Below are 24,353 nucleotides of genomic sequence, written 5' to 3'. Positions count from 1 at the left end.
TCTGTTCCACAACACTGCCCAGGGTCCCCGTCTACCCGTGACTCCACTTTCAGGGAACCGTGTCCCTGTACCCTGGGTCCCTCTGTTCTACAACACTCCCCAGGATCCCTGTCTACGTGTGACTCCACTTTCAGAGAACCGTGTCTCTGTACCCCTGGGTCCCTCTGTTCTACAACAGTCCCCAGGGTCCCTGTCTACCTGTGACTACACTTTCAGTGTACCGTGTACATGTGCCCCTGGGGCCCTCTGTTGTACAACACTCCTCAGTGTCACTGTCTACCTACGACCACACTTTCCTAGAAACGTATCCCCGTACCCCGGGTTCCCCTTGTTCTACAACACTCCCCAGGGTCCCTGTCTACCTGTGTCCATTAGAGAACGCCGGCCTCACAGACATACTTCCTGTTCTATTCCTCACAGGTAGCTCACCTCGCCTCGACCCGTTATCGCTGAAGCCCGGATGTACCAAAACCCGACCACTCTGTCTCTGATCACTCCTCTGATAATCGCTCCTTTGGTGACCGCTCCTCTGGGCAGCGTCTCCCTTTTGTGCCGAAACCTACCCTACTACACAACTCACGAAGGGTGCTCCGGTTTTTAGCTACTGACAGGTCACGTACAATGGACTCACGCTCTCGAAGCTCCCTTTTTAAAGAAGCGCAGCAGACCTGCGAGAAATTCTACTCCGTGAAGCTCTGTTGACACCGCCGATGGGCAACGTGCATTCTCTACCAGTCTCTCCTCCTTTTATTTCTCTCTCTCTCATTCTCTCTCAGACGGACTGAACTCCACCTACTCAGTGCTGCACCTTCCAAAAGAAGAACATCTCAGTGAAGTGTACGAAGATCCTCCCATTTCCTCGGGACCCGCGGAAATGTCAGTGGCTGCACAGGCAGGTCAGAGTTCACAATAATGACATCACTCTAAAGTGGTCACGTGCTTTACGCAGAAGTGTTCATGTTCTTATGCATCTGCCTCGACAACTTCCTCTGGCAGCCCGTCCCAAAGACGGTCCTCTGTCTGGATAAAAACAAAAATGTCACTCTTGTTCCCAGTTACATCACCTACTCCTATCACATTATCCCTGAGAGCTTTGATCCTGCATTCTACAAGCCTAGAGTATAACGACTCTGTGCATTCACCTTGTCTATGCCCCATGTGGTTTTATACAACTCTGTAAGGTCACCTCAGCGATCCGTGGTATAACGTCCCAAAGTGCCTCCCTTATCTCCTTAACTCAGTCACCGCGATATCCTCGTAAATCTTATCCAATTTCAGGGAACCGTGTACCTGTACCCCTGGTACTCTTTGTTCTACTACACTCTCAACGGTCCCTGTACAGCTGTGACTCCACTTTCAGTGAGATAAGCCATTTGTATTAACTGAACGGGGAAAAGTGGCTAGAATGCGCAAGCGCGTAACGTAAAGCACCAATGGTTTTTAAATAAAAGACTGGCAAATACAGCGGCCAACTTCGGTGTGGGCTGAGTCAGAGTGTGCTGGCTTTGGCTCAGCAGGCTTCGGCATGAACAGGCAGAGGCGAGGGTAGGTTTCGCTATGTTTTGATTTGTTTGTTTACGGCAGAGAGAATAACAGGCCGGATGTTGGAATGCTGCTCTTGCAGGATGTGGGAAGCCAGAGAGACAACGATACCTGCACGTAGTACATCCAGCTGCAGCTCCTAACAAACCGCGTAAGGATCTGCATGACCTCCTCATTAGGGAGAATGAGGAGATTATAGATAGTAGCTACAGGAAGACAGTTAGCCGAAGGAGCGGCGCACAGTTACCGTCAGCGAGGTGAGGGAAAATGGAAGCCGGAGCAGGGCTCCCCTGTGGCCATTCCCCTGAACAACAAGTATGCTGATTTGGATACTGTTGGGGGGATTACTTATCTGGGTCGAGCTGCGGAAGCCGGATATCTGCCACTGAGTCATGTTCTGCAGTCCGGAGGGAGCGGGGAAGAAGAGGAGAGCGGTAGTGATAGGGGACTCAATAATTAGAGGTACAGACAGGAGGTTCTGTGGTCGCAACATAGACTCTCGGATGGTTTGTTGCCTCCCAGGTGCCAGGGTCAGGGATGTCTCTGATCGCCTGCACTGCATTCTGAAATGGGAGGATGAGCAGCCAGATGTCATGTTTCACATCGGTACCAATGACGTAGGAAGAAAGAGTGAGGTGGTCCTGAAGATTGAGTATGGAGAGCTTCTTAGGAATTTTAAAAAAACAGGACCTCGAGGGTAGTAATATTTGGATTGCTACCTATGCCGAGTGCTAGTGAGGGTAGGAATATGATGCACTGGAGGAAGAACACGTGACTTAGGAACTGGTGCAGTGGGCAGGGCTTCAGATTTCCGTAATATTGGGAATTCTTCTGGGGCAGGTGAGACACGTATCAGAGAGACGGATTACACATGAACTGCAGGGGAACCAATATCCTGGGAGGGAGGTTTTTTTAGTGCTATTGGCGGGAGGGGGCAGTGTTTAAACTAGATTTGCAGGGGGATGGGAACCAAAGTGCCAGAGCAGATCGTGGAGCGGAGGTGGAAATAATTGATGTTAATGTTTTATGCAAAGTCACAAAGAGAAGGGCTGCTTTTAGTGGTAAAGATCTTCCGAGGTGTGTCTATTTCAATGTCAGGAGTATTGTGGTGAAGGCTGACGAGCTGAGGGCGTGGATTGACACGTGGAATCATGACATTGTCGCCATTAGTGAAACTTGGCTGCAGGAGGGGCAGTGCTGGCAGCTTAATGTTCCAGGGTTCCGATGTTTCAGACGTGATAGAGGCAGAGGGAGGTGGCATTGCAAGTCAGGGTAAATGGTACAGCAGTGCTCAAGCAGGACAGATTACAGGTCATGTCTACGAGGCTATATGTGTGGAGCTGAGAAAATGGAAAAGTATGACAACATTAATGAGTTTGTATTATAGAGCACCCAATAGTCAACGAGAATTGGAGGAACAAGTCTGGATAGAGATTGCGGACAACTGCAGCGTACGTGAAGTTGGAATAGCAGGGATTTTCAGTTTTCCACGTATTGATTGTGACTCCCGTGCTGGTAAAGGTGCAGTCGGGTAAGAGTTTATAAAATGTGTTCAGGAACATTTTCTGAATCAATATATAGAGTTACCGACCATAGAGGATGCAATATTACCTCTCCTATTAGGAAACGAGTTAGGTCAGATGTGTGGGAGGGAGCACTTTGGTTCCAGTGGTCATAACACCATTAGTTTCGACTTGATCATGGATCTGGTCCTCAGTCTGAAGTTCTAAACTGAAAAGGGCCAAATTTGAAGAAATGATAAAGTATCTAAAATGCGTGGATTGGGACAGGTTGTTCTCTGGCAAGGATGTGATTGGTAAATGGGGGGCCTTCAAACGAGAAATGTTGAGAGTGCAGCGTTTGCATGTTCCTGTCAGGATTAAAAGCAAAGTGAATAAGAGTAAGGAACCTTGTTTATCAAGGGATACTGGAACTCTGAAGAGAGAGATGGATGATATGTATAGGAAACTGGAAAACAAAAGTCAGGTGTCTGAGGAGTATAAAAAGTGCAAAAATACTTAAGAAAGAAATCAGGAGGGCTAAACGAAGACATGGATTAGCTTTGGCAATCAAGGTGAAAGATCATCCAAAGAGCTTCTCCAGGTATATTAAGAGCAAAAGGATAATAAGGGATAAAATTGGTCCTCTTGAAGATCAGAGTGATAGGCTAGGTATGAAACCAATAGCAATGGGAGAGATCTTAAATGGCTTTTCTGCGCCTGTATTTACTAAGGGAACCTGCATAGGGTCAATGGAAATAAGGCAAACAAGTTGTGAAGTAATGTAGCCTATACAGATTAAAGAGGACGAGGTGCTTGCTATCCTGAGGCAAATCAGAGTAGATAAATTCTCAGGAACTGACAGGGTATTCCCTCGGAGCTTGAAGGAGTCTAGTTTTGAATTTGCAGGAAACCTTGCAGATAGTTTTAAAATGTCGGTCTCTTCGGGTGAGGTGCCGGAGGATTGGGGGATAGCTCAGGATGTTCCGTTGTTTAAAAAAAGGCTCGATAATTAATCAGGAAAATTAATAGCCGGTAGTTTAGACGTCGGTACTAGGGAAATTATTTGAAGGCGTACTAAGAGTTAGGATCTACAAGTATTTCGATAGACAGGGACTTTTGAGGGAGAATCAACGCGGCTTTGTGCGTGGTAGCTCATGTTTAACAAATCTATTGGAGTTTCCCGAGGAGGTTACAGGGAATGTGGATGAAGGGAAAGTGGACAGCGGATGTTGTCTACATGGACTTCAGTGAGACCTCTAACAAGGTCCCGTATGGTCCTTGTTAGTTAGGAAGATTCAGTCACTAGGTATACATGGTGAGATAGTAAATTGGATTAGACATTGGCTCAATGGGAGAAGTCAGAGAGTGGTAGTGGAGGATTGCTTCCCTGAGTGGAGGACTGTGACTAGTGGTGTGCCACAGGGATCAGTGCTGGGTCCATTGTTAATTGTCATCTATATCAATGATCTGGATTATAATGTGGCAAATTTGGTCAGCAAATCTGCTGATGATGCACTGCTCGGAAGGGTAGTGGACAGTGAGGAAGGTTTTCAAAGCTTGCAGAGGGATCGGGTCCTGCTGGAAAAATGGGCTGAAAAATGTCAGATGGAGTTTAATACAGTCACGAATGGACATTTACTTTGGAAGGTAATTACAAGGTAAATGGTAGGTCACTGAGGAATGCAGTACAACAGACGGGCTAGGAATGCAGATACAAAATTCTATAAAAGTGTAGTCACACGTAGATAAGGTAGTAAGGAGAGGTTTTGGATCATTGACTTTTCTAAATCAAAGTATTGAATACTAGTGTTGTAATGTTATGGTGAGGTTGTATAAGACATTGGTGAGGCCGAATTTGGAGTATCGTGTGCAGGTTTGGTCACCGAATGACAGGACGGATATGAATAATGTAGAACAAGTGCAGAGAAGGTTGACAAGGATGTTTCCGGGACTTGAGAAACAGAGTTACGGAAAAAGTTTGAATAGGTTAAGACTTTATTCCCCGCAGCGTAGAAGAATGAGCGGAGACTTGATAGATTTATATAAAATTATGATTGGTATAGGTAGAGAGAATGCAAGCAGGCTTTTTCCACTGAGGCAAGGGGAGAAAAAAAAAAACAGAGGACATGGGTTCAGTGTTAAAGGGGAAAATTTAAAGGGAACATTAGCGGGGACTTCTTCAATAGACAACAGACAATCGGAGCAGAAGTAGACCATTCGGCCCTTCGAGCCTGCACCTCCATTTTCAGATCATGGCTGATCATGTACTATCAATACCCGGTTCCTGCCTTGACCCCATATCCTCTGATTCCCCTATCCATAAGATACCTATCTAGCTCCTTCTTGGAAGCATCCAAAGAATTGTCCTCCACTGCCTTCCGAGGCAGTGCATTCCACACCCCCATAACTCTCTGGGAGAAGAAGTTTTTCCATTACTCTGTCCTAAATGACCTACCCCTTATTCTCAAGCCATGCCCTCTGGTACTGGACTCTCACAGCATCTGGAATATATTTCCTGCCTATATTTTGTCCATCCCTTAATAAACTTACATGTTGCAATCAGATCCCCTCTCAATCTCCTTAATTCCAGTGTGTACAAGCCCAGTCTCTCTAAACTCTATGCGTAAGACAGTCCAGACATCCCAGGAATTAACCTTGTGAATCTACGCTGCACTTTGTCTACAGCCTGGATGTCCTTCCTTAATCCTGCAAACCAAAATTGTACACAATACTCCAGGTGTGGTCTCACCAGGGCCCTGTAAAAATGCAAGAGTATTTCCTTGCTCTTGTTCTCAATTCCCTTTGTAATAAAGGCCAACATTCCATTAGCCTTCTTCACTGCCTGCTGCACTTTCTCATTCACCTTCAATGACTGATGAACAAGGACTTCTAGATCTTTGTATTTCTCCCTTACCTAACTCTACCCCGTTCAGATAATAATCTGCCTTCCTGTTCTTACTCCCAATGTGGATAACCTCACACTTATTCCCATTAAATGTCATCTGCCAAGTATCTGCCCATTTATCCAGCCTATCCAAGTCACCTTGAATTCTCATGACATCCTCATTACATGTCCCACTGCCAACCAGCTTAGTATCATCGGCAAACTTGCTGATGTTATTCACAATGTCTTCATCTAAATCGTTGACGTAAATCGTAAACAGTTGTGGTCCCAATAACGAACCCTGTGGCACCCCACTAGTCACCACCTGCCATTCCGGGAAACACACATTCACCGCTACCCTTTGCTTTCCATCTGCCAACCAGTTTTCTATCCATCTCAATGTCTTCCCCCCAATTCCATGAACTTTGACTTTACCCACCAATACCCTAAGTGGGACCTTATTAAATACCTTCTTCTTATTAAATACTGAGAGTGTTGGGAGTGGAGTCAGCTCCAGCTGAAGCAGTAAATAAGGGCTCACTTTTAAAATCTGATAAACACTTGGATGACAGGTGAATGGAGCGATATGGTCCAGCTGCCCGTCTGTGGGACGAGGCAGAAGAATGATTCGGCGCATGCAAGAAGGGCCAGAAGGCCTGTTTCTGTGCTGTAGTGTTCCATGATTCGAACAGTGTAGCTGTAGCCCAGGGTCCCTACTTTCTATAACATCTCCCAAGTTTCCTCCCGTTGGTCGTGTGTGTCCCATCCTGTTGTTTGTCCTCCTGAAATACGATAGCTTAAAATAAACAACACGTGCTCCTGCTCGGCCGACTTCCCCGGCGAATCGAGATCCCACTGTGAGAGATAAATGTCTTCAATGTTTAAAATACCATCTACGTTAATGTCGTCTGAAAGCTCACCTACCGTGTATTGTATAAACTGTTATAAATGGTCGATATAGTTGAGAAAGATCATTGGAGCCACCACCGATCCCCCGGTGAAGAAAGCTGGTGACGGGCCTCCAGTCTGAGAAACGAGCTTCAACGTTAAACTTTGTCTCCTATCGCCTACCGAATTGTGTACCTAATCAGCAGTCCCTCACTGCATCTCCCAGAGAGTTATACCATCCGGGGCCTCGTTAAAATCTATGTACATTACTTCCAGCACCACGGCCTCTGTCCTACGCCATCAAATTAGTCAGACAGATCTCCATGGGTTCCACACCATCTCCAGAACAGTCTACCATCTGAGACCTTGTGAATAGCCTTGTTGAAGCCTCTATATAGTACATCTACTACCAATTACTGCTCTGTCCTCCCCAGTCAAATCAGCCCGACAGGTCTCCCTGGGTCTCACGCCAGCTGTCATCTCCCTCCCCCTTCTCTCTTCTATCTTTCCCTCTCTCGGCCACTCACTCCGCTCCATTCTTTCTCCGTCTCTCCCTACATTCCTCTCTCCCATCTTTCAGAGTGATCTCCCATCAGGGATCTTGATACCGGACATGTCAAGCGTCCATTAGTTCTATCAATCCGGACATATCAGTCAGTCAACTTCCACTGGTTGCCACAACATCACACAGAGTAGTCTCCCGTAGGGAAAAAAAAATAAATGTTTTATTTTCTTCCCTGTTCAAAACGTCTACTACTCTGTTCTCATGAAACGCCCTGTTCCTCTCTAAAAATATAAACACTGCTCCGCCCATGACCGCAATAAACTGCAGAGCGTTATGGAAAGAGCTGAGCCCAGCTCCGGAACCAGCTTCCCCTCCATGAACTCTTTCTACGCATACTGCTGTTTCGATAAAACACCCAGCGTCATGAAAGGTTCCAGGAAATTCTGTCTTCTGCACCCTCCCATCGGAGGGAAAATGGGAAAGCATGTATCAGGAGGCTCAAGGTCAGCTTCTACACAACAGCAATCAGAATATTGAACGGACCCCTAATACGATAAGATGTACTCTTGACCTCAGATCTTCCTCTTCGTGGCTCTTGAAACTGATAGTCTGCTTGCACTACAATTTCTCTGTAACTTTGATACTTTATTCTGCATTCTGTAATCGAGTAAACTTGTTCTACTCCAATGAAGTGACCTCTATCTATGGATGTGGATGGGAACTCTCCTGTCTGTGAAGTATATAAACGATCTGGATGAAACTGTAGATGGGTAGTTTGGATTGACGTTATCATTCCAAATTGTGAGATGCCTTACATAAGACGGCATGCGTCCTGGACAACGTTGTTGGCCGACAGCTAAGAATAATAATAAACCCGCGACACTCTCCCTTTCTACTCTTTCTCAACCACTCTCTCTCCCTCCCTTTGTCTCTTCCCCCTCACTCTCCCACTTTTTCTCCCCTCACTCCCCCTCGCTCCCCCGCTTTGTCGCTGCCTCTCTCACACATCCCACTCCGGAGTCACTCCTAATATCGCTTCCTTTTCTCACGCGGCCTTTCCCTCTCTCATTTCTCTTCCCGTTTCCTCTTCCCCATTCTCTCACATTTGCCCCCATCGCTCCCATCCCACTCTCACCATCTTCTCCTTCTGCTTATCTTAATGGTGTCTCTACAGGTCCGGATAAACAGGAGCCGAACGAGAACATCGGAAATAGTCCGGACCGTAAGATCTGCCTACTCTGCCTAGTTACGTTTTTCCTCATCGCGACAGTTGTGGGGCTCTCGATCCATGGTGAGTCGAACGGACTCCGGTTGGAGTCAGACCGTAAACTAACAGTGTGGAATGACACGTCAGTGTAAAACCTCACAATGACACGGACACGGCGCTAAACATGTCACAAACGTACCTCACATGGATACCGACACCTTCCAAGCCGTGGCACCGACCCTCACGGTGAAACTGACACTACCCTCAACTGGACAGGGACACAGCTCCCACTGTGACACCGTCACGTCCACACCGTGGGACCGACTCCCACCTCACCGTGACGCTGAAAAATAATAAACTCTGAATCCATACGGCTAATTCCCCGTGGATCCCCTGTATCATATTCCTCTGGATAAGCCTCCAATGAGGGACCCAGTCAAACGCCCATGGCTCCAACTTAATCGATCACATTCGGGAGACGTGACAGAATCTCTGGAATCAGAGACACTTCTCGGCCCTGGGAAGTGAAGGGATTTGGACTCTCAGCGATGAGGCTCAATGTAACTGAGATTGAGAGAGGGAGGGGTGTTGGTGGTGGAAGGAGAGACCGCGGCTGGTGGGTGGAAGGGAGTCCCAGTGGGGAACACGGCTGAATTCGCCCACACACTGAAGGAGAACACGGAAAATAGATCAAACCGTAGGATCTGACTACTCTGCCTCGTTACGTCCGCCATTATCGTGACTGTTGCCGGGCTCTCGACCAGTGGTGAGCCGAACGGGCTCCAAATGGAGGCAGGTGGTAATTAAATTGTCTTTGTGAAACACCACAGGGACACTGACACCCCTTTACGGTGACACTGAGACACCACTGACTGTGACATCTATAAGCTCCTTAACATCTCCCGGCCAGCTCCGCACCGTGGCAAGGACTCACGCTTCACTGTTACACACCTTACCGAGACGGTATCGCCCCTCAACATAACACCGATGCAACTCTCACTGAGGCAATTATCCATACCTCACCCTGACAATGGTAAACCACTCACCGCGATAGCGACCCCGAAATTCACAGCAAAATCTACTTAGTACACTCCGTGAAGTCGATGCATACCTCAGTGTGACACTGTCAGACCCATCGTCGGCACGACATGCCTCTCATCGTGACAGAGACACACCCCTCTCTTTGAGACCAGCACACCACACACCATGACACAGGTACTCCACCCGCCGTGACATCTCCACGCTCTTCACTCAGATTTCTCACGCTGTGACATCGAGAAGCACTTCATTGTGACACCTATCACAGTGACACCGACACGCTCTTCACAGCAACTCGGATTGACCGACAGGATACTTATTCAGACCCCCATTGTAACATGAACAAAATCTTCATCGGGATATTGAAAAAAACCCTCAGCGTGACACAGACACGTCTCTCATATCCCTCGGGATCAATATGCCTGCCTGTCTGCTTCAAGGTGGCGCCGACACCGCTCACTGTGCCACCAGCACGTCCTTCACTGTGACACCAATCACCGTGACACTGACACCACACTCTCTGTGACCCGTTCAGTAGCGGTTGACGCTGACTTATGTGTCACTGTAAACGCCAAACATCCTGCACCATCTCTCTCAGTGTCACAGATTCGTCAGTCTCTTAAACGAATGAACAGCGAACTCCGTCACAAGTTCACTGAGATGGAAACGAAGTACAGATCTGTCAACGAAACCAAGGCTCAAATCTGTGAATTATTGACCAGCAGAAGAGGTGAGGCATCATCCCTCTCTTTCACCCGCTCCTCATCACAGGGCAGGCATGGAAAGAGGAAACGTCACTCTGTGCTTGACATCGGGAGTGTGTGATGAGATGTTGTGGAGGATCATTCACTCTGTGTTTGACCCGGTGAGTGTGTTATGGGGCTGCGTGGAGGATGTCTGACCCCTGAAGTGTGCTTTGGCACCGTGGAGAGAGCGTTTCACTCTGAATCCTGGAGTGCTCGACGGGACAGTGCAGCGGGGGCTTCATTATGTGTCTTAATCCGTGAGTGTGTGATGGGATCGTGGAGAGACAGCTTCTGTCTGTGTCTGAATCCCAGAGTGAGTGACGGGACGGAACAGAGGGAACATCACTCTGCGTCTTAATCTGGGTGCGTGTGATGGGACAGTGTGGAAGGAGCTTTACTCCGTGTATGACTCCCGGAGTGAGTAATGGGATCATAGAGAGAGAGTGTCTGTGTCTGACTCCCGGACTGTGTGAGGGGACAGTGTAGAGGGACGTTCATTCTATGTGACAGCGGATTGTGTGATTGGATGTTCTGGAGCGACTCTGAACCTGTCAGTGTGCCATGGGAGAGCGGGGGAGGAACTTCGCTTTGTGTATGAGCACAGCTGAGCATGATGGGACGGTTGAGAGAGACCTTCACTCTGTGACTCGCCAGGAGGTGTGTGATATTAGGAGGACTTAAGGAGGGAGAGTTACACTGTCATAGGCTCGAGAATGTGTAATGGGACGGTGTTGAGGCAGCCTCCCTGTGTGTCTAACAACTGCAGTGTTTAATTGGACGGTGGTGTGTGTGGGGGGGGGGGGATGAAGAGCATCGCCTTTTCTCTGACTCCTGTGTTAGTTGATGTCACCAGGTAGGAGTATCATACTGTGTCTGACCACGGGAGTATGCGGCGGGATTGTGCAGAGAGTGTTTCATTTCCTATCTGACCACGGGGGGTGTGTTGGAGAAGTGTGGAGAAAGGGTCACTCTGTGTTTGTACGCAGGAGTTTGTGATGGGAGAGCATGCAGTGAGCCTCACTCCATCTTTGACCCAAGGAGTGTGTGATAGTGTGGTGCAGAGAAAGCTTCAGTCTGAAACTGACCCCTGTCCTGTGTGATGGGACAGTGTGGTAGGAGAATCACTCTGTGTTTGACATGGGGAGACTATAATGGGATCGTCAGACGATAGCTTCATTCTTTATCTATCCCTGAGAGCGTGTGACGTGACGTTGTGGATGGAACCCAAATTTCTGTCTGCCCAATCAGGAAGTGTGTGATTGAATGGTCTGCAGGGACCTTCTCTCTATAACTGACACGGGAGGCTGTGATGGGAAGGTATCGAAGTAGTTTCATTGCGATTCTGACCTCGGGAGTGTGTGATGGGATGTTGTGAAGTGGGAATCACTCTGTATCTGAGCCCCGGAGTGTGTGATGGGGTGATGCGGAGGGAGATTCACTCTGGGTCTGATCTCGAGTGAGTGTGATAGGACAGTGTAAATGGAGATTAACTCTGTGTCTATCCGTAAGAACATGTGATTTGACAGTAAGGAGCGTGCAGTCTGAATCCATGTGTGTGTGATGGGGCCATAGCAAAAGTGAGCTTCACTCTGTATCTGACCCCGGGTCGGTATGATGTAATAGTATAAGGGAGTTCCGATCTATGTTTACTCCTGGATTCCGTGACGGGACAGTGCTAAAGGAGAGCCCCTCATTGTCTGGCAACAGGTTGCTTGATTGGAAATTGCGGCCGAAGCTAATTCATGTCTCACCCCGGGAGTTTGTGACGGTACGGTAGGGAGTGAAATTCTATTTCTGTCTGTCCCTCAGGATCTCTGTGATAGTAAGGCGAAAAGGAGCTTCTAACTGACTCCTGAAGTTTGTGATGGGGCGGAATTGAGGCAGCTACACCTGCTCAGTGGTCCCACGAATGTGTAATTGGGTGCCGTGGCAGGAGTTTCAATTTGAGTCTGACAGCAGGAGAGTGTGACGGGACGCTGTGAACGAGCTTCAGTTTGATTCTGACGACGGGAATGTGTGAGAGAAGGGTGTGAGCGTTGTTTGTATTTGAGCCCGGAAACCTCAAAATGGGGCAGTTTCGAGGTAGTCTCACCCTGTGTCTGACCCCGGGAGTGTGTGATAGGACAGTCTGGAGTGAGCTTTACTCTGTGTCTGACACAGTGTGGTTGCGTTGGGATGCTATGCAGGGAGCATCAGTCAGTGTCTAACCCCAGGAATGATCATTGGGAGAGTGAGGAGGGAACTTCACTCTGTATTTTACTGGAGTGTCTGATGGGACAGTGCAATACGGAGCTCACACTGGGTGAAACCCCTGGGAGTATGATGGGACTGTATGGAGGGAGTGTCACTCTGCGTCTGACCTCTGTCCACTGTGACAGGATTATCTGGAATGAGCTTCACTTTGTGTCTGACACAGAGTGAGTGTGATGCAATGTAATGGAGGGGGTCATCACTTATATCTGACCAGTGGAGTGTGTGATGGGGCGGTGTGGACGAAGCTTCACTCTGGGTCTGATCACAGGAGTTTCTGATCGGACGGTGTGGAGGGAGATTCACTGTGTGTCTCAACTTGCGAGTGTGGGACGTGACCGTGTGGAGGGAGCTTCACTCTGGGTCTGACCACAGGAGTGTGTGATGGGACGGGGTGGAGGGAGCTTCACTCTGTGTCTGTCCCCGGGAGTGTGTGTTGAGACGGTGTGGAGGGAGTTTCACTCTGTGTCTGTCCCCGGGAATGTGTGATGGGACGGTGTGGAGGGAGATTCACTCTGTGTCTGAACCCGGGAGTGTGTGATGGGATGGTGTGGAGGAAGCTTCACCCTGTGTTTGTCCCCGGGAGTGTGTGATGAGACGGTGTGGAGGGAGATTCTCTCTGTGTCTGTCCCCGGGAATGTGTGATGGGATGGTGTGGAGGAAGCTTCACCCTGTGTTTGTCCCCGGGAGTGTGAGATGGGACGGTGTGGAGGGTGTTTCACTCTGTGTCTGAACCCGGGAGTGTGTGATGGGATGGTGTGGAGGAAGCTTCACCCTGTGTTTGTCCCCGGGAGTGTGTGATGAGACGGTGTGGAGGGAGATTCTCTCTGTGTCTGTCCCCGGGAATGTGTGATGGGATGGTGTGGAGGAAGCTTCACCCTGTGTTTGTCCCCGGGAGTGTGTGATGGGACGGTGTGGAGGGAGATTCACTCTGTCTGTCCCCGGGAGTGTGTGATGAGACGGTGTGGAGGGAGTTTCACTCTGTGTCTCTCACCGGGATTGTGTGATGGGACGGTGTGGAGGGAGATTCACTCTGTGTCTGACCCCGGGAGTGTGTGATGGGACGATGAGGAGGGAGATTCACTCTGTGTCTGACCCCGGGAGAGTGTGATGGGACGATGAGGAGGTAGCTTCACACTCTGTCTTACCCCGGGCGTGTGAGCTGAGACGGTGAGGAGGGAGCCTCTATCTGCCACTGATCCGGGAGTGTGTTAAGTGTAAGGAGTGTGTTTCATTCTGTAGTTGTCCAAGTGTGTGTGATGGGACGGTGAGGAGGGATCCTCGTTCTATGTCTGACTCACAGCGGATGTAATGGACCGTAGGCAGGGAGATTCACTGTTCCTTCTTCCTATTTTTCAGAGCAAGAGTGTCCCCAGTCCTGGATCAGAAATGCAGGCGGCTGTTATTTTATAACCACGTTGAAATTGTCCTACGATAAAGCGAGGCAGTATTGCTGGGACCTTGATTCTAAACTTCTTGAAATAAATTCTGCAGAAGAAGCGGTACGTGTCAGATCGACGGAAGATATATCCACAGCAGAGTGAATCCCACTCCACACCGTTTAATCGCACACTTCCGGTATCAGACACAGAGTGACGCTCCCTCCTTCTGGTCCAAGGGCACACATCCGGTGTCATAAACAGAGTGAATTTCCTTCACACCGTCCCGCCACACATTTCCGGGGTCAGACACAGAGTGAAGCTCCCTCCACACCGTCACATCACATACTCCCGAGGTCCTACACAGTGAGTTCCCTGCATACGGTCTCATTACACACCCCCGGGTTCAGACACATATTGAGGCTCCCTCCACAGTGTGGCATCACATTCTCCTGTGGTGAGACAGATACCATCTCTTCAAAATATCCAGGGGTCAGACAGAAAGGGATGCTCCTTAAATTTTGCTCGAATTCAGTCAATAGTGACAACAATTTAATTTCACAGAACTTTGTTTACAAAGCTGTCCGGGACCAAGGCCGTTCATACTGGATTGGAAAATGCAAAGACGGGTGAGATTTGGGATCGTGCATGTTTCTGAGAGAAAGTGGGTCGTCGGATTGATACAGGCTGCGAGAGGCGAGTAGGCAGTGGATTGATTTTGAGGACTGGCACAGGCTGCGGGAAGGTTGTGTGCAGTGATATTAGATTGTGGTCAGACACGAGTTGCTAAAGGGAGTGGGTATTGGTATGAGTTTGGCCTCTGACAAGGGCTGTCGGGAGAGAGTGGGAAATCGGGGCATTTTGGAGAGAGAGAAAGTTCTGCGGAGAGCGAATGGGCAATTGGATTTGTTTCGGGATCGGCACGGTCTGTTGGTAGAGAGTGTGTAGTAAAACTAATATAACCATATAATAATTAAAGCACGGAAACATGCCATCCCCGCCCTGCGAGTCCGTGCCGAATGCTTACTCTCACCTAGTTCCACCTACCTGCACTCAGCTCAGAACCCTCCATTCAATTCCTGTCCAAAACCTATCTATTTTTTTTTTTTAATTACAGAATCAAACCTGCCTCTACCACTCCTACTGGAAGCTCGTACCACACAGCTACCACTCTCTTAGTAAAGAAGTGTTGCCCTTAAAGTTTTGCCTGTTAACTCTCAACTGATGTCCTCTTGTTCGAATATCCCATACTCTCAATGGAAAATGCCTTCCTCCGTCAACTCTACCTAACCCCCTCATAATTTTAAAGACCTCTATCAATTCCCCTCTCACCCTTCTACGCTCCAAGGAATAAAGAGCTAACTTGTTATATCTTTCTCTGTAACTTAGGTGCTGAAACACAGGTAGCATTCTGGTAAACCTCCTCTGAACTCCAACTCCTGTGTTCATTGCTCTGATTTATAAAGGCCAGCATACCGAAAGCTTTCTTCACCATCCTATACACATGAGATTCCACTTTCAGGGAACTATGCACCATTATTCCTAGATCACTCTGTTCTATTGCCTTCCTCAATGCCTTAACATTTACCATGTATATCGTATTTTGATGAGTTCTACCAAAATATAGCAACTCACTCAGCATAAACTCCAGTTGCCATCTTCCAGCACACTCCTTCTGTTGGCCTAAATCTCTCTGCAAGCTTTGAAAGCCAACTTCATTGTCTGCAACGGCACCTATCTTAGCATCATCTGCATACTTATTAATCCAATTTACCACCCCATCATCCAGATCGTTAATGTATATGACAAATAACATTGGACCCAGTGCATATCCCTGAGGCACACCATCAGTCACTAGACTCCAACGTGAGAAAGAGTTATCCACCACTACTCTCAGGCATCTCCAATCCAGCCACAGTTGAATCCATTTTACTACTTCAATATTAATACCTAACAATTGAACCTTTCTAACCAACCTTCCGTGTGGAACCTTGTCAAAGGCCTTACTGAAGATCTTATAGACAATTTCCCCTGCTTTTCCCTCTTCAGCTTTCCTCGTAACCTCTTCAAAAAATACAATAAGATTTGACAAACATGACCTTCCAATCAAAAATCTATGTTGACTGCTTCTAAACGGACCCTGTCTATCCAGATGATTATATATGCCATTTCGAAGACTACTTTCCATTAGTTTGCCCACCACCCACGTCAAACCTGCACGCTGTTAATTGCTAGGTTTACTCTTAGATTCCCATTCAAATAATGGAACCACATGAGCAATATTCCAATCCTCCGGCACCATCTCCGTTGTCGAATGACATTTGAAATATTTCTCTCAGAGTTCCTGCTATTTCTAGAGTAATTTACCTGGACCCGGAGACTTATCCACCTTTTGTATTCTTTAAAAGCTCCAGTATACACTCTTCTTTAATCATCATAGCTTCCATAACAACCCTACTTGTTTTCCTTATTTTTATAATTCAATATCCTTGTCCTCATTCAATAACGCTGAAAATAAATTGGTCAAAATCTCCCCCATCTCTTCTGGCTCCACAAATAGCTGTCCACACTGATTTTCTAAGGGACGAACTTCATCCTTCACTATCCTTTAGCTATAAACATAACTGCAGAAACATTTTGTATTTATTTTCACCTTACTTGCCAATGCAACCTTATATATTCTATTAGCTTACTAACTTGTTTCTTAAGATTCTTTTTATATTCTTTATATTCTTCGAGCACCTCATTTACTCCATGCTGCCTATATTTATTGTAGATCTCTCTCTTTTTCCGAATCAAGTTTCCAATATCCCTTGAAAACCATGGCTCTCTCAAACGTTTAAACTTTCCTTTCAATCTAACAGGAACATAAAAAAATCTGCATCCTCAAATTCTCAACTTTCAATGGTCTCCATTTCGCTATTTTGATCTTCCCATAAAACAAATCGTCCCAATCCACTCCATCTAAATCCATTCGCATCTCCTCAAAGTAAGCCTTTCTCCAATCAAAAATCTCAACTCTGGGTCCAGTTCTATCTTTCTCCATAATTATATTGAAACTAATGTTATTGTGATCACTGGACACGAAGAGATCCCCAAATCATAGCTCTGTCACCAGACCTATCTCATTCCCTATCAGGAGATCCAACACTGCCCCGTCTCCAATTTGTACCTCTACGTATTTCTTGAACAAAAATATCCAGCAAAAATTTTACAAACTCCAAACCATCCAGCCCTTTACCAGAATCGGCTTCCCAGTCTATTTGTGGGAAAATAAAATCTCTCACAATCACTACAAATACCTGCTATCTCCTTACAAATTTGTTGCTCCAATTCTGGCTCCCCATTAGGTGGTCTGTAATTGTTACTACACCATTCCCATTCCTCAATTCCACACAGATAGTCTCCAGAGACGAACCCTCTAGTCCATCCTGCCTTGCCACCTCTGTAATATTTTCTTTGACAAACAATGCCTCGCCTCCCCCTCGTTCCCCTCCGATTCAATCACACCTGAAGCAACGAAATCCACGAATATTTAGATGCCAATCACACCTCTCCTGCAAACATTTTTCACTAATTGCTACAACATCATATTTCCAGGTGTCAATCCATACTATCGCATCCACCTTTCTTACAATTCTGCTCGCATTAAAATAAATGCATTGAAGAAACTCTCCACCTCTTCCTCTCTGCTTATCCCTAACAGTGCAAACAACTTTATTATCTTTTTCTTCCTTCTCCCCTACATCTTTGGTCTGAGCACTCCCCTTCTCTATCACAAGCTTATCCTCCCCACAGACTGTCTACTAGCTTTCTCTATTTGTGAACTAACTTCTTCTGTCCTAGATTCTGCAAATTGATTCCCACCCCCAGCCATTCTTGTTTAAAGTCTACCCGGGAGCCTTAGCAAACCTCCCGGCCAGGATATTTGCCCCCCGAGGATTCAAATGTAACCCGTCCTTTTTGTACAGGTCACGCCTGCCCCAAAAGAGGACCCAGTAATCCAGAAACTTGAATCACTGCACCCTGAGCCATGCATATATCCTTCAATTCATTCCATTCCTACTGTCACAGACGCGTGGCACAGGCAGTTTTCCCGAGATTCCTGCCTTTGCGGTCCTTCTTCTCAACTCCCTTCCTTTCTCCCTATCTTCGCCTTTCAGGACTATTTCTCTTTTTCTACCTATGTCATTGGTACCGATATGTACCACGACCTCAGGTTACTCACTATCCCACTTCAGGATATCCTGGTCGCGATCAGAAACATCTTGGACCCTGGCACGAGGGAGGCAAACTACCATTCAGGACTCCTGACTGCGTCCACAGAATCGCCAATCCGACCCTCTAACTGTCGAGTCCCCTATTAATACTACCTTCCTCTTCCTTTCCCTAACCTTCTGAACTACAGGGCCGGACTCTTTGAGCCGTTGGCAAGACCACTGTCGTTTCCCAACGGTAGGTTGCTTCCCCCCCAACAGTGCTCAAACTGGAGTACTTATTGTCAAGTGGTACAGCCACTGGGGTACTCTCTAGTACCTGACTCTTTCCCTTCCCTCCACTAATCGTGACCCACCTGTCTGCCTCCTGTGGTTCTGGTTTGACCAACTGCCTGTAATTCATCTCTATCATCTTCTTCCTCTCCCGGACCAGACGAGGGTCATGGAGCGACAACTCTAGTTCCCTAACACGATCCCTTAGGACCAGCAGCTCGGCGCATCTGGCGCAGATGTAGACGTCCCGGGGGCTGGGAGACTCCAGGACATCCCACATCCGAACAGCGAGAACAACAAGCTGCCCTCACACTCATAATTCCCCCTTTCCTCAAATAGCAGGGAAAATTAAAAACGGAACCTACATTTCCTCGCCCGTTTCCGCCTAAGCCCGTTGAGCCAAAGCCCTTAAGCCTTCACTCTGCTCCCGGCTCACACCGCTGCCCGCTGCCCGCTGCCCGCTGCCCGCTGCCCGCTGTATAAAGCTGTGTTTCTTTCAAATCTTCCCCGCCTCACTGCCCAACGTCACACGCCTGCGCAGTCCCGCCTCTCTTAACTCCGATGAGAAGAAGAGAAAAATCAAAATGGCTCCCGCCGCACTCCCGTTCTGATCCTCACACTTCCTTCTCCAAATGCGGAAACTGCCATGGGCTGTGGGAAGAGAGTGCGATGTGGGAGTCTTTTGGTGGTTGACACAGATCTTTCCGGGAAAGCTAGTCATTGGGATTATTTTGGGGACTGGCACGGTTCCTTGAGCATAGAGTGGGAAGTGCAAACAATTTGGGGACTACTACGGGGCCGTGGGGAGAGGGAGAAGCTATGGAACTGTTTTGGGAACTGACCGAGGTTGTGGGAGAGAGTGAGGCAGTGGGAGCACTTTGGGGCCTGGCACATGTCTGTGGGGAGAGAATGTGGGAGCGGTGTACTTTGGGGACAGACACAGATCTGTGGGGAGAGAATGGTTCCGTAGGAGTATTGTGGGGACTGAGACAGGTCTGTGGGCAGAGAATGCGAAGCGGGAGATGGTTTAGTGATTGACACATATATCTAAGAAGGGGTTGGGCTGTGGGACTATTTCGGGGACCGGCACGGTGCTGTGGGGAGAGAGACAGGCAGTGGGTGTAGTTTGGACTGACTCCGATTTGTGGGGTTGGAGTGGTGAGTGTGAGTACTTTGGCAGAAAATGCAGGCCTGAGGGGAGACAGTGAAATAAATGGGAACATTTTGAGGACTGACACGGGCCTGTGAGGAGAAGGTTGGGTACTGTTATTATTCTGGTCTCTAACACCGATCTGTGTGTAGAGTGTGGGGCAAGGGATTACTTTGCTGACTGACATAGGGCTGCAGGGAGAGAGTGGGTGAGTGGGAGTATTCTGGACACTGACACAGGGCTGTTCTGGGAAAGAGGGTTTGTGGAATATGTTGAGTTGCCACAGGTCAATGGCGAGGGAGGGTATAAGTGGTTTGGGCGACTGACTGCTGGAGGTGCGTTGAAATTGTTTACCTCTCTTTGGCAGGAAATTCGCTTCGAATGTCCTGTACCGGATGAACGGTTCAGACCCCGAGTGCAGTGTATGTTACAATCAGCTTAATCCTTGCGATCAGGTTCAAGCACGCTTCATCTGTGAGATATCCAGATATTTGTGTCCGGATATTTATGAAATGATAAAGGCTCATTGTCAGCTACCAGAGGGACCGACTTGAATATAATGATAAAACCCTGTTTCTCCTCCAGTTCGCTTAACAACTTGCACTGCCCATTCCGCGCCGCTGCCTCTCACCCATACCGAATTCTCCACTTTCCTTCTATCGCAATGTTACTCTCCATCTTGCCCTCTCTTTACCCTCGTCCCTCAAAAGTGTCGCTCTCATCCCTCTCATCTCCCCACTCCTCTGTTTCATCCCCATTTTCCTCACCGCGCTTTCTTGCTTCCATTTCCCACAATTTCCCGTTCTGTTCCCGGTCTCTCCCGCGATTCTCTACTCTGTCTCTACCCAATCTCCCCATCCCACGGTATGCCTTTTATCTAACCCAACTGGCTTCCCGCTTCTTTCTTTAGCTACTCTCACCTCAATCTCGTGCGTTAATGTTCTCGATACTCCAGTCCTGGGGAAATAGAGTGCACGCATTTGCCTTATCTGTGTCCGTTGTGGTTTTGTACACCTCTGTAAGGTCACCGAAAAAAGTCTCAGAATTCCCAACCTCGCTCCATAACACAATCCCTCCTGTCCCGGCAGCATCCTCGGAAAACTCCCTCTGCAATCTTTCCAGTACTTTGAGATTTCTCTTAAAGCAAGGCAAGCAGAACTGAACTCCATACTCCAAGTGCGGCCTGACCGACGTCATCTGCAACTGCAACGTGACCTCCGACTCCCGGACTCAGTGTCCTGACTGATGAAGGCCAGCGTGTCAAATGTCCTGTCCACCTGTGTCGCATCTTTTCTACCGGATTCACGGTCTGTTGTATTATCTGTGACTTAGACCTCCTGAGATTTGTTCTTTTGAAGAATCAGTAGAGCGCAAATATCTACAATTAATGTCAAAAGCAAAAAGGTAACAAATGCCGCATGAAATGTGGAGCTGGAGCTGGTGCGTTCAAGAATATGCTGGCGGAGGGGAAGAAGGTGTTCCTGGTGCATTGAGTTTTCCGTCTCCTGTTCTTCGTCATCCCTCCTTCCCAGCCGACCATCCTCGTCACGATCATCCAGGACTCTCCCCTACATCCCTCCCTGTTTCCGCCACCGCCGTCTTCTTCCACACATCCTGTCTCCATCAAACTTCCGTCGCTTACACTCCATGCCGTCTCCGTTATCACCAAAAACTCTCTCCCTCTCCCTTGCGGTCCCGAGGCTGCCCGTCACATGATCCTTCACGTTCTCCAGCTCTGTCTGCCTTTGGCCTATCATCTTTCCGACTCTCAGCTCCACACCAACCCCTCCGGTCATCACCTATCATTTCGCATTTTCCCCTTTCAAATTTCCCCTTTTCCCTTTTCCTGCTTTCAAATCTCTTACTACCTTTCCTTTCAGTTAGACCTGACGAAGGGACTCGGCCCGAAACGTAGACAGAGCTTCTCCTACCGATGCTGCCTGGCCTGCTGTGCTCCATCAGCATTTTGTGTGGTTTGCTTGAATTTCCAGCATCTGCGGATTTCGTCAAAATCACCAAAACCAACCCCTCCTCCAATTCTCTGCTGTTACCCGCACATCCTGTGAATACAAACATAGACACATTCTCCGAGCCGGAATCACAATTCAAGACTTCAGGAACGGCGGAGTTCTGGGGATTGGAGAGAGGAAAGATCTTCTGAACACGGGAGTTTCTGAAGGGACCCAGTGGAGTAAGCTTCAGCTTGTTTCGGAACCCGTGTGTGCGCGATAACACATTCCGGGTAATGCGTCTCCAGTGTCTAACTTCAGGAGTGCGAGATGCGACTGTGTGGGGAGAGTTTCACCTTGTGCGTGACCCCGGCAGTGTGTGATGGGTTAGTGTGGAGGGAGCTTCACTGTGTTTGACCCCGAGACTGTGTGATGGGATGGTGTGGAAGGAGCTTCACTTAGCGTCTGAAAAGGGAAGTGTGTGATTTGACGGTATTCAGGGAGATTGAGAACATCTCTGACGCTGGAAGAGTGTGTTATGACGGTGTGGAGGGAGATTCACTCTGTGTCTGACCCCGGGTGTGTGTGATAGGACGGTGTGGAGGGATATTTACTCTTTGTCTGACCCCGGGAGTGTGTCATGGGAAAGTGTAGAGGGTGATTCACTCCGTGTCTGAACCCAAGTCTGTTGGATGGGACGGTGTGGAGAGATTTTCACTCAGTTGTTTGAATGTGTGTGTGTGTGGTGTGTGAGTGTGTGTGTGTGTGTGTGTGTGTGTGTGTGTGTGTGTGTGTGTGTGTGTGTGTGTGTGTGTGTGTGTGTGTGTGTGTGTGTGTGATGAGCCAGGTAAGTGGGAAGACTGGCGGAAAATTGGATTCGAGTGAAAGTCAGAGGAATTTTCAAAGATGAGGGTCTTGGGAGACTGAAGGTTAAAACAGAAAAATGTTGTTTGATTTGTTTTCTGTTTATTTATTGTTTCTTTCTTTATAATCACACAGTCAGAGCAGTAGCAATGTCTGGCATGAGAGTTGAATTCACCTCTTGCGAGATGAAAGAAGGACATCCAGCTGCACCCTCTATCACTTTGCGTTAAAGAGTTGGAACTGGAACTGGAGGAACTCGGGATCATTCAGGAAGCTGAGCGAGTGTTAGGGAGAACAGCCAGAGAGGTATTAACACTCAAGATGTAGGATACAGGAAACTGGACGACAAACAAGAAGGTGAAAGGGGTTAAAAGCCAAAGCCGATGCAGAGACCCCGTGTGGCCAACCCGCTCAATAACAGTTAGACCACTTTGGATACCTCTGGATGGGAGGAGAGAGGTGCAAATGACCAAGCAGAAGAAATCTCACTGGTCAGGACTCTGGAACTGACTATGGTTCTGTGACTCAGAAAGGAAGGAGGGTGAAATGTAGCGAGCTGTATCGACAGGGTTGTCTTTGTTAGGGGAAGGGAAAAGAAGGTACTGTGGTCGAGAACGAGATTCTTCGATGGAATGTGGTCGTTATCGTCACCGGTATATAGATAGGACAATGGAGCCTGTTCCGCAAACTTAGGTATGTGCAGTTGTGGGCAAAATTAGAAAGAACGTTCAGTTTAAAATGTGGGTAAAGAGGATTGGAACGAGGTTTTCAGACATGTGAATCACTGGGCTCTGGGCTCTCTTTCTGGGAAGGTGCGACCTCTACAGACGGGACAGTTTCATTTCATTTCAATTCAATTCAATGTAGGTTTAATTGCAATTCCATCACACATGACCGCCCGGGCCAAGCGGCTAAACACAAAACCAACTGTAACACGAGGCAGAAAAACATGCATTATTTGTATGAAATAGAAAGATAGCAAGCATATGTAGGGTATCAGTGAAATACTTCCACGCTTTATGGACACGCGCACATGCCTCAGGAACCAAATCGTAGCTCCACAGTAGAGCCCGTTTTACTTCATCATAATCTTTAGCCTCGTCCATAGACAATGCTGAGCCTTCCCCTGAAGAACACTGTGTAACAGAACAGCCCACTTCCGCTTAGGCCAGTCCTGATTCAAAGCCGCTTTCTCAAAATGGAGGAAGTACCTGTCAAGATCCATCTCCTTGAAAGGAGGTACAAACTCAACCTCCCGATCAACCTTGAACCCCCTGTCTGGGTCTGCCACGGGTCCCCTTTCCTGCAACGCTCTTCACCTTTCCATCTCAAACTGCCTTTCCTTCTCCCTTTCCTCAGTCTCCAGCTTCCTTACTCGGAACTCATCCTTTCCCTCTCCTCGGCCGCTATTCTTCATCTTTCCAGCTGAAGCTGAAGCTCAACCCCACTGGGTTTACTCTCGGGAAACATTCACGCTCCTCTTCGGAAAAGACTCCCTCAGATACATAGAGGTCGACTATGGCTCTCTGTCCCTCTGACTTCCTCATTGCCTGTTTCACCGTCGAGAGTTTCAACCGTATCGCAATATTCAACAATTCCAACTTTCTGGCATCCTCTACTGCCTCCGAAGTTGTTTTCCTTTAAAATTTGTCAATCTCTATTTCCGCTGTTTCCCACACACCGAATCAAAAAATGGAATTTACCACGATCGATTCAACAACCTCCCAATTTGACGTTCAAAATCCCGGATAAAGGCCCCAATTACTCACGCACCCCTTGACCGGGTTACCAAACCAGCAGAAATGGAAGATACGATGGAGTCCGGTGGTACAGTAACTAAAAATGTGTTTATTAGTCAACTACGTAATACAGTATCAAAAATGCAGATATACATATAAAACAGGTTAGCAATAATATATACGGAGGTGTGGAAAGACGTGAGCAGCTGCAGCAGGCAAA

At 47.9% G+C, this 24,353-nt stretch overlaps 1 protein-coding gene across 1 annotated transcript in view; it reads left to right on the top strand.

Moving 5' to 3' along the window:
* Positions 1-20,528, top strand: part of LOC132387704 (C-type lectin domain family 7 member A-like) — a 33,871-nt gene extending 13,343 nt beyond the window's left edge. Inside the window, exons 4-9 of the mRNA XM_059960066.1 lie at positions 777-896; positions 8,496-8,612; positions 10,165-10,296; positions 13,922-14,064; positions 14,506-14,570; positions 19,949-20,528. Of these exons, the coding sequence (XP_059816049.1) occupies positions 777-896; positions 8,496-8,612; positions 10,165-10,296; positions 13,922-14,064; positions 14,506-14,570; positions 19,949-20,135 (764 nt within the window). The 3' untranslated portion in view covers positions 20,136-20,528. The remainder of the gene's footprint in view (positions 1-776; positions 897-8,495; positions 8,613-10,164; positions 10,297-13,921; positions 14,065-14,505; positions 14,571-19,948) is intronic.
* Positions 20,529-24,353: the final 3,825 nt, after the last annotated feature.

This window comes from Hypanus sabinus, unplaced genomic scaffold (assembly GCF_030144855.1).
Source record: "Hypanus sabinus isolate sHypSab1 unplaced genomic scaffold, sHypSab1.hap1 scaffold_2115, whole genome shotgun sequence".
Lineage (NCBI taxonomy): Eukaryota > Metazoa > Chordata > Chondrichthyes > Myliobatiformes > Dasyatidae > Hypanus > Hypanus sabinus.
Note: the sequence above shows the minus strand (reverse complement) of the source record. Positions and strands in the feature narration are given on the sequence as shown.